This window comes from Mycteria americana, chromosome 2, assembly GCF_035582795.1.
Source record: "Mycteria americana isolate JAX WOST 10 ecotype Jacksonville Zoo and Gardens chromosome 2, USCA_MyAme_1.0, whole genome shotgun sequence".
NCBI lineage: Eukaryota > Metazoa > Chordata > Aves > Ciconiiformes > Ciconiidae > Mycteria > Mycteria americana.
In genome coordinates this window covers 82,178,058-82,188,735 of record NC_134366.1, presented here as the reverse complement: position 1 = coordinate 82,188,735, position 10,678 = coordinate 82,178,058, and the positions used below count along the sequence as shown (strand labels likewise).

At 57.0% G+C, this 10,678-nt stretch overlaps 1 protein-coding gene across 1 annotated transcript; it reads right to left on the bottom strand.

The window, feature by feature from the left end:
- Positions 1–445: 445 nt before the first annotated feature.
- On the bottom strand, positions 446–6,232 carry FOXF2 (forkhead box F2). The gene is made up of 2 exons (XM_075495633.1): positions 5,162–6,232; positions 446–1,345 (listed from the first exon to the last, which is right to left on the bottom strand). The coding sequence occupies exons 1-2, from the start codon at positions 6,168–6,170 to the stop codon at positions 1,179–1,181; spliced, it is 1,176 nt and encodes a 391-aa protein (XP_075351748.1). The 5' UTR covers positions 6,171–6,232; the 3' UTR covers positions 446–1,178.
- Between the last annotated feature and the right edge of the window lie 4,446 nt (positions 6,233–10,678).

Below are 10,678 nucleotides of genomic sequence, written 5' to 3'. Positions count from 1 at the left end.
GCTGCGTGGGCAGGCGGGACGGGGACACGGGGACACCTGGACAGAGCCCCGAACGGCGGGGAGGGGGTTTCGGGCCCGGGGGAGCCCTCGAAGAGAGGAGCCGGCAGTCTGGACCCTGCTGCTTTTGCGTCCACTGCCCCGGTTATTTCAAAGTCTGTCCAGCAGCGGGGAAAGCAGAGTGGGAAGTGGGGAGGGCGGGAGGTGCAGCCTAGAGACCACGGCACTGGCCCCCTCGGGTCAACCGCTCGCTCCCCTCCTCCGCCTCCAGCGGCTGGAGGATTTGGGGTTGCAGCTTTAACGATCTCGGATGCTGGGGTGGAAGAATTTTCTCAGAAGGAGCCGAGGGAAAAATAAGTGCCTGTCCAGTGCACAGTCGTTTATATACATTTTATTGGAAAAAAAGAATTTGTACATCAAAATATTTTGGCAAACTGTAAAAAGTATACATAAGTGCAAATATATTCTCCTTTTAAAGCAATAGTGTGTGAGTATACACGAGATTTATTTAAAATATTTTTTTAAAAAATACTGTGGTAGAAAACAACTTTTGTAAAAATAAAAAACAGAACGTTGTATTGCTGCAATACTGAAAAAAATTGAACTTTTCTTAAAGTCTATACACGAAAGGGCTAAACAATACTGTTTTAATAATATCAATCGGTCGGTGCTGAAGTCCATAGAAAGTGTCCTCGGTGGGGCTCGGGGAGAGAAAAAAAAAAAAAAAAAAAAGAAGTAAATTTCCCGCTAACGCAGCAACGGAAGGGGGAGTCCTCGCAGGTGCTGAGCTGGGAGGTTTATTTTTCCTATTCAAAGATACTTTCTCGTATAAAAATATATCGAATTGTTCCCTTTCCCAAAGCTCGACTCTTTAGGAGATCGCAGAAAGGCGCTTTATGATTAAGCTGGTCAGACTTGGCATAAGGACACTGAAGTCCCACCTGACCCAACACATCACTCAAGGCATTTTTCTTTTAGGAAGAGCTTTGGAGCATTATATCGGCTGTACGTGTCCTTCAAGGGATGGAGGGGAATGGAAAACTGCTTCCTTAGGCAATTTTGCTAAGTGACTCGTGTACTATCAATGCTATCAGAGTGCACATTATAGTTAATCTGCGTGGGTCCGTCTATACCTCGGCTCTGTTCAATGCCACCTGATTGTCTCTGTTGGGGCGCTGCCTTCACATCACGCAGGGCTTGATGTCTTGACAGACGCTTTGATGGTGGTGATGGTGGTAGTAAGATCCACTAGCGGAAGGGTGAAACGAAGAAATGCCATTAAAATTGAGGACAAAATCTTTCCTGTCACACACCGGGGAGGGGTGATGCTGGTAGCGAGGCAATCCCACTGCAAGAGAAGGAAATAACAAGAGCTGCTCAGAAGTCGGGTAGCTCTGCTCGGGCGGAGCAGCCCTTTCTCCCTCACCCGCAGGGAGGAGAGGCTACACACAGCAGCAGGGCTGACACACTGCTTCGTTTCCCCTGGTCTCCGCTCCCTCCTGCAAGGTTTGGGAGCTCCTCTCTGGCTTTCCTGGCAGCGGGCTGGGCGCTCCCCCGGGGCAAAGCCCGTCCCGCTTGCAGGGCAGAAAGCGCGGCGGGTCCCACCGCCCCGAGCGAGGAAGGGACGTGGATCCCCCGGAGTCCCCCATCGCCCCCGGCTGGGCTTGGGGCTGCACCCGTGCTCGTACCACCGCCCCGTGCCCGTTCTGCGGGGGGCGGGGGGCTATAAACTACACAACCGTGTGGCACACAGGCTGCGGAGAGGAAGGCGGGCGGAGGTGGATGCCCACGGACACATGCACGGCCGCATCCCGGGCGCACGCGTACCTGAGGGCACCCCTCCCGTGTGGGCACACACACGGGGCTGTCTGCCCCTCTGCCTGCGTGTTGATCAGCGTGTGGGGTTAGGTCAGCCTCTGCGTGTGGGGTTAGGTCAGCCTCTGCGTGTGGGGTTAGGTCAGTCTCTGCGTGTGCTGTAGATGAGGAAGCGCGTGTGTGCGAGGAGAGGATGCGACTTGTGTGTTTTTCTGCATGCGCCACAGCCATTTGAATCTGATTCCCACCTTTGCTCCCTCTTCTCCCTCCCCATCCCATCCCTGGAAGGTTTTTGCTTTTGACTTGAACGGCTGCAGGTTGAATTCCAACCACGATGCGTTTATGTGTTGATAGTGTATTTATTTATGTGTGTGTGTGTGTATGAACGTGCACGCCTATACGCGTGTGTGCTTTCATAAACACATAAGACACACAAGACACAAAGTTCATAAGACACAGACGGAGGACACCCTACGGGTCATCAACAGCAACAAGCAAAGTACATCCGCAGCACCGACGTATAAATGACCTTGCAAATTCCCATTTTCATTTCCCACAGCTAAGGCAGCCTTTTGGGGGACAAAGTCCAAGGGCCGCGTGGGAGCCCACAGCCCACGCCGTAGGACTGCACTGGGATCTTTAGTCTGGCAGGGTTCCTACTGGATCTGGCAGGGAGGGGAGCATTGCCTGAGCAAGGCCTGCAGGGTAGAGCCAGAGAGGGATTTGATTTGGCATGTGGATGTCAAACTCGGCTAGTGGGATCCTGTCAAATCTGACAAAGGGTCAAGGGGGGAAAAAAAAAAAAAAGAGAGAGAAAAAGAAAAAAAAAAGAAAGAAAAAAAGAAAAAAAAGCAGCAAAATAAGAAGCGGAGGGAAGAGGCAAACGTTCCCGGTTTTCCCCAGGGTGGTGGAGCCGACCAGTTTGGCCGCGGCCCCTGGCACTGTGTAGGCGGCGTGCACAGCCCGTCTCCTCCGGCACTGTCCCCTCCTTCACCCCACAGAGCTCACTTTATAAAAGTGATTATTTCGCTGGATTTCCTCGGCTTTCTAATAACCCTGCTGGTATGCTCACCATAAACCGGGGCACTTTATTACAATCCTGATTCAATCATTTAGCAGGATTTAATAGTGTGCGAAAAAAATCTGGCTCCCCCCGCCCCCCAGTTTCAAAATCCTTTTAGCAGAACCGAGCCTCCTGTTTCCAATTTTTTCCTCTCTTATTCTTGGGTCTGATGCAATTCCAAGGTTTTAAGTCCGCCCTGTCGCTGTCGTGAGTAGGGGATTATTGACTGATCAACAGCAGTTGCCACCGAATTTGCTTTGCATTTAACTAAGAGAAAGAGAAAGGCGAAATTCACTTGCTACTGCTGTTGTGGGGAGAGGAGGAGAAAGATTATTGCTGGTAATAATTACGAATGAAGGAGCTCGGATCTTTTTTCCCCATCTGCTTTCGCTCTACTAAAACGTTTGCGCTGCAGAGATTTTATGTAACACACACGAATGAAGATTGGATCCGCGCAAAAAAATAAAGGGTTGGGGTTTTTTTAGCTAATCAAGGAATGGCGGTGGCTTCCACTAAAGTCCTGGGCCCAGATCCTGAAGCTGTAGAAAATAAGCTGAGAAACGCCGTTTTGCAGAGCGGTGGCATTAAATCTGAGCTGCTGGAAACGGACGCTCGTCGTCGGCATTCAGAAAGAGTCCATCGGTCCGTCTGCATGTATATCCGCCCTTGAACAGAAACAATTCGGATTCAAACGGCCCCAGCCTCGGCAACCGTGCTGGGACCTTCGGGGGGACCAGTTCCCTTCCTCCCTCTCCTTCTGCTTTTTGTTTTGAAGAGCTGTTCTTCGGCTGCTTCGAAATTAAAATTTCTCTTCCAGGAGTCGCCTTTCCCACCTCGGGTGTCTGTCAGGAGGAGGGGGCAGCCGCCTCCCAGCCCCGCTCCCCGGGCCAGCCCCACTCCCGCGCCACGCGTGGCCCCGTGGGCCCTGCGCGGCCGCCCGCGGGGCCGCAAGGAGTAAAACAAACAGAGGGAAAAAATCCAAAAGAAAGGAAAAGAAAAGAAAACAAACAAACAAATCCACGTAACAACAGCAATAACAAGAAAGCAAAGCAGAAATTCCTAACGGTAAAGGTACGCATTTCGGCCGGGGACGCCCTTGTGAACCCGCCGGCCTCTCGCCCCGGCCCCCAAAACCACGTGGAAGGACGACCTGAATCTCCGTGGGCACGGAGGAGCCCATCTGGGGCCGCCCGGCGTCCCCGCAGCCCTCTCTGCGCCGAAAGCCCGGTAAGACGGCGGCCCGCTCCGCAGCCGCCTCTCCCCAGGAGCCACCCCAGGGCTATTCAGGAGTTGGGGTTCTTTTTAAGGGAGGGAAATTTGCAACCGCTTGCTCTCCCCTGAGACCCCAAGCCCCTTCTGCGGTGATGGCAAGGCGGCTTCCCCGGCGGCTGGGCTCCCAGCTCGCCCTCCCCTCGGCCGCAGCAAGCTGCGGCGAGGCCGGGGCAGGCTGCGGGGCTTGCAGAAGGGCAGGAGAGTGATTGACAGGCGCCCAAGGAGGGGGCGGGAGGGGACCCAGAGCTGGGGGTCGCCTGTATTTGTTACTTCTTGAAATTCCCATAAAATTGAACAAGACCCCGCTCTCATAGAGGTTAAGTCAGGCTAAAATCCTCTTCGGTGTGGTCCAGCCCAGACTGTCTTTGTTTGCTTAACCTCCGGGACCCACGTTTAAAAGGGCTATTTGGAAAATTTCCCCCTAAGAGCCCAACATCTTTTACCCATTTTTGTGCTCGGATTTTTCTGAGCAGACATTGTCTGTAATCGCCGGCCGGGGGGGTGGGAGACAGAGACCAGAAAACTCTTTCCCTCCGGTTGCAGAAACACACTGGATCCGCTTTAATCCCTCTCGCATTTTTCAAGATAAGCGGTTTGGTTTTTTTTTTCCCCGCAGGGCTTAGGGGATAATATTTAACGCCTTTTTGTGATTACCCCCGCGACGTGTCTCCGCGGACCGCCCTTCACCGAGGCGGCGGCGATGCCTGCCGGCGCTCCCCGCTAAGTCAAGCCGCCGGCACCGGCGGGGACGTGCGAGCCGGGACGGAGCCCGGGCGGAGCCGGGACGGAGCCGGGCTTTCCTCGGAGCTGGGCAAGAAGGAGGGATGCTCGCAGCCGTACCCACAGCCCCTTCCGACGTCCCCCCTGTCCCGAAACAGAACAGCTCCGACCCACGCGTGTTTTCCTCCTTCTCGCAGACAATGCCCCCCCCCCTTTTCCTACGCCGTGGAAACCCTCGTCGCCGGAGAAAGCCCCGCCGGCGCCGCGCTCCCCGCCTCCCCCCCGGGTCCCTACCTGAGAGGTCGTCGCGGGGGCTCTGGTGCAGGTAGCCCTGCTCCAGGGAGTAGGAGGGCACGCTGGAGTGGATGCCGGAGGAGGCGGCGTTGGCGGCGGGGAGGCCCTGCTGCTTTATGTAGGGCGAGGCCCCCGAGGCTGTCCAGTGAGCCGAAGGGCTCGTGTAGGGCGAGTGGCACTCGATGGCGCTCGCCATGGCCGGCGAGGAGGGCACGGGGCTGCTGCTGCTGTCGGGGCCGTAGTCCCCGTTGGCAGTCACCGGGCAGCTGGCCATGTAGGTCGAGCCGGGGTTGGGCGACATGTGCGGGACGTGGTGGCCGCCGCTGAGTCCCTCGTAGCCGCTGGCCATGGCGTTGGGCATCATGTCGAGGTTGTAGCCGTTGGAGTGGCAGGCGAGGGAGGCGGGGGGCGCCTGGAAGTCGAAGCCCTGCGGGAGGATGGAGGCGCCGAAGCCCAGCCCGTTCATCATGCGGTACATGGGCTTCAGCGCCTGGCATTTCCTCCTGAAGCCGCGGGGCCGCCGTCGGAAGGAGCCCTCCTCGAACATGAACTCGCTGGCCGGGTCGATGGTCCAGTAGTGGCCCTTGCCCGGGCGGCCCAGGCCCTTGGGCAGCTTGATGAAGCACTCGTTGAGGGAGAGGTTGTGGCGCACGGAGTTCTTCCAGCCCTGGTAGGAGCCGCGGAAGAAGGGGAAGCGGGCCTGCAGGAACTGGTAGATCTCGCTGAGGGTCAGGCGCTTGGAGGGCGAGCTCTGGATGGCCATGACGATGAGGGCGATGTAGGAGTAGGGGGGCTTCTCGGGCCGCCGCAACCCCGAGCTGGCCTTCTTGCTCTTGGAGGACGCCGCTGCCGCCGAGGAGGAGGAGGAGGTGGAGGTGGAGGAAGAGGAGGTGGAGGTCTCCAGGGCGGAGGAGGGCGGCCGGCTCATCTGGAGAGCTCCGGGAGCCGGGCTGCAGGAGCGGAGAGGGACGGGGGGCTCCAGCCGCTGCTGGCCGCTCTCGGTGGTCATCTGGCGGAGGGAGGGGAATGGGGCAGGGTGGGGTGAGGCTGGGAGGGAAGGGGGGGAGCCGGGCGGGGTGGGTACCGGGGCGGGGGGTGCCCCGCAGGGGGAGAGCGGGGGGGCGGCGAGAGCTGCTGTCCTCCGGGCACCTCCTCAGCGCGGCGGGCGGCGGCGGGGCGGCGGCAGCGCCCTGCGCATCCCTCCCCGCGGTCCCTTGCGCAATGGCTCCTCTGCTTTCCGCCGGAGCCAGGCACTGGGCGGGATGGACCGGCCCGGCCCCGGCCCCGGCCCCGGCCCCGGCCCGGCCCCCGCCCTCCCCGCGCCGCGCCGCCTGCGGAGGCTCCGCTCAGCGCCGCTCCGCTTCCTCCTCTGCCCCCCACCTGGGGACCATCCCGCTGCCTAATCCGGCAAGGGGAGGAAGAGCAAGAGCCCCCCCCTCCAATCCCTTCCGCACTGTTATTCTTTCATACACACTTTTTTCTTGCCTGAAAGGCACAGCGCGACCGCCTATCAGTTCCTTCAATCTTGCTCTTTTTTTTTTTTTCCCTTTCCCCGCAGACCCCCCTGAATCCGGTCGAGAAATCAGCAGAGATAGAGAGAGAGAGGGAGAGGGGGAGCGAGAGGAGGGGAGGGAGAGACCACCCCCTTTCCAGCTGGCCTCTGTCCACCCGTCATCTGGGCAGGAGGCGCTGCTGCTGCTGCCGCCGCTGCTGCGGCACCATCCCCGGCTCCCTCTCGCTGCCGGCCCCGCAGCACGCAGTGACACCGCTCACCGCCTCCCCGGGGCTCCCTCGGCCCAGCAGGCACCGGGCTGCCCGCTGCTCCCCGGCACGGCCCCGGGGCGAGGGGAGCGGCTGCCAGCCCGAAGCTCCGCCGCTGCGCCCCGGGGCACACGGGCACCGATGCTGCCGGGTGCGGACGTGGGTGTGTCGCTTCTGAGGGGGTCGCCCACCCTACGGAGCCCCAGGCAGCAAGTGGCTGCTGCTCCCCAAGTCTGCCAGACCTCTGGGTTTTAAGATTTCTCGCTATCCCTTGCCACCCCCCCCCCCCATAAAATGCAATTCATTTTCTAGGGCAGCAGGGGTCGAGCCCGAGGACCAGGGATGCGCCCTCCCTCCGCCCCCGGGGACGTCCCCTCGGTGCAGCGGGTGGGTCAGGCGTGCTGGCAAACGCCGTTTGCCGGAGGAAACGGGGCGCCGGAGGGGGCAGGGAGGAGAGGGGCTGGCGGAGGCACAGGCCTGCTCCCAGATGATGGAGGAGGCTCCAGGATCAAACTGGAGACGGAAGGAGGACGGCGGCGGCAGGACGAGAGGCAGAGCAGACAGGGATGCTGGACCAAAGGCAGGGGGGTGGGAAGGACGCGGGCAGAGCGGGCCGCCGTGTCAGCGTGCCTGCAGCGCTGTGTGTGTGTGCGTCTGCGTGTGTGCCTGTGTGTCCGTCTGTCTCCAGCGCAGCTCCGTGCTGAGAGCTCGCTGGTGGGTACGGGCAGGGAGGGGGTGGGGCTGGTCCCAGACAGTGACCTGCAGTTGAGTGGTAGCAGGCTTTTTCCATCAAACTCTGCCTGGATACCACACACAGAGCCCAAGTGTCAGTTTACTGCCCTGAGCCCGGCTCCTTTTCCCTAAGCTCCACAGTAATTAGACAAAGAAAACCTAAATTAACTGAACAGGCGTCGACAGCTTCCTCCAGATCACCACTGCTACATACATGGGAATGTGTCCGAAAATGGCTTGATTGTACCTGACGATCAGCTAAGAAAAACACTACCAAGCCCGGCAATGTTTACTACACATTTTTAATAGAAAAAATGATCGCCCAGTCGATAGACCGTGTTTACCTTTCCTGAGGCATCGATTTAAATTGTTCCCATCGTAAAAAAAAAAAAAAAAAAAAAAAAAAAAGCTGTATCTAGCTCTATATCTAGCTCTATCTATCTGTTTCTATATCTTCTTTTTTTTTTTTTTTCCCCCTGGAGGGGCAGGGAGGCCGACGTCCGATTCCTGATCTCGTTGTAACGACTTGTTCGGAATATTTTTAAAAAAATATCCGTCGTTTTATATATAAACATCCTTCTCTGCTCTAGATCGGCTAGCGAGCGTCCTTTTTTGCCTTCCGCGATGGGATACCTGTCTAAATGTCACCCTCGGGTGACACGCTCAAGTCATTTCGGCCATCGTCAGAAGGATAAATGTATTAAATGCAAGGGGGGGGGCGGGCAGACGTCGTCTGAAGATCACTCTAACCTACCCCCGTTTCGGATAACTCGTTTTGATCATTAATATTCGTCGAGCAGGAAGAGGCATTTACTGCCAACGCAGATGTCACGATATACGAAGGTGTCGTTGCTTTCTCCGCGGTGCGAGACAGGGCGGACAATGAAGCAAAGCCGGGCAGGTCAGCCCTGGGGCAGAGAGCCGCATGCTGCTTCAGTCGCGACTTGACACAGCCCTGATACGAGAATCGGGGGTAACACATTCAGTCAGCAGCCTTCTACCTGTTAGCAGTGTCCTCTTCCCAGCAGACGCTTGTTTGAAACAGAGCATTAAGAAGTCTCCAAGACATGGTACCGAGACTTTAAAAGATGGTTTGAAGTGCCTATGATTAAACAGAAGTGCATTTGCTGTTTGGTGGAGATGTTTATTTTGGTTGGTGTATCCATTTCTGAGCTGATCCCAGCTTTGGAGCACAACTGGTTTGTTTTACCAGAGTATACGGAAATTAAACTTTTTGGCAGATTTGGTTACTCAGATGTTGTTCTATAATCATCGTTTTTATTCTAGGAAATCTCTTCATTATTGCGGTTTCAGTTTCATGTTCATAACACAGTCCCCTCTGCTTCGTGGGCTACATGAAATAAGTTAGACTAAACCGGTTAAGAGAATGGGAGACAAATATGAAAGATAAATGTTTACGGTTATCTTGAAGTCCTTTTTTTATCTTCTTCTTTTTTTCCTCCCTCTTTTTGTTCTTTTTCTGTTCTTTTCCTCCCTTTTTTTAACTGCGTGCTTCAGGCTCTTTCCTCTCTTCTGAGGTCCTGCAGATGAGAAGCGTTTTTTCAATTAAAGCCGAGACTGAAACTTAAACAAATCCCTCCAGTATTGTAAAAGTGCGTTTCCTTAAGCCCTGGAGGATTTTCCTCCAACTGTCAGTTTCAGGGTGCCTGGATTTAGATCTCGATCTACAGCGGCTGACAGAGATCCCTTTACGCATGAGGGGCAGGCGGGCATTTTAACGAGCTGGAGGAGCCGAGCAGCCGCAGCGGAGCGCCCGGCAGCCGGTCCCGGCGGCCCGGGGCGACCGCTCGGGGGGGGCAGCCCCGCCGCGGCGGAGGGAGCAGAAAGGCCGGGACGGGAAGGGACTCGCAGCGGCCCTGCCCCGTCCTTTGTGCTGCTCCCGGGACCTCTTGACTTCTCGGGACCTCTGGCAGTAGCCGTGCGATCCCGATGTTTGTTTGGAGAGGTTTTTCCGCTTTTTCTTCGCCCCCCCCCTTTTTTCTTTGAGTACGCAATGGGTAGCAGGCGTGACTCTTTTTATAGATGTCTCCCTGAAGGCTGCCATCAGGACCCTTCTTCCCAGCTCCTGTTGAAGGGTCGGTCTGTCTCTCCTTTCCTGAGGCAGAGGAAAAGGGGAGATGATCACAGCACCCGAGGGATTGAGACGCCTCCCATCTCAAGGGCAGGCAAGGACATTCAGCGCAAACGCAGGGGCCTACCTCTCCTTGTGGGAAAAAACCCAGCCGGACCCCAAAAGCATCACCAGACGTGCTCCCTGTGCAGAACGGGCACCTCTCTCGTAGCATTTTGCAGGGGCTTACCTGGGGTATTGCCACACGGGTTTGGCTGGCTTCCCGTGAACATACCCTGGGAAATTTTTCAGCACTGCCTAGATGTGGGGGGGAGCTAAGCCTGGGTCAGGACACCTCCACGAAGGTAGTGGTCGTGAATTAGCAGGGCCGCACCTTTCCCTTTCCTCCCTGCTACACAACTCTCCCGTCCGGGGCAGCTTTGTTCAGTGCCCGAGGACGGAGAGAAAGACCAGGCAAGAAACAAAGTTTGGGCGAGAAGCCAGCCGAGGAGCAGAATCTATTCGCCTTTGGGGAAATGTTTTTCAGGGGGAAATCAGCCTCAGCAGGTGGGAGAGGAGGCGCCACTCAACCCTCCCACGCTGGACACGCAGGACGCTGGCTCCCGGGAGCGTCCCGCAGCGAGCCGGGACTCCGCGGGCCCCGAGGGCCGGAGGACTCCGCGGAAGGAAAGTGCGAGCACTGAACCCCGGGAGCGCGGTGACATTACCCCCCCCGCCCCGGACAGGTTCTGCTTTCCCAGGCGTTTGGGCTCTTCAACGGGCTGAAAAGAATTTCTTAGCTTTTAGACTTTCCGGGAGGGCACCTACAACCTAAGATTTTGTTGCCGTGTTGACCCCCCATCCCTCCCAGCCCCCCAAGACTGTCTCCATCCCATCCCGTCCTCATCACTGCACGGGAGCCGTGGCAGAAAGACCCCCTGCGAGCCTGATGT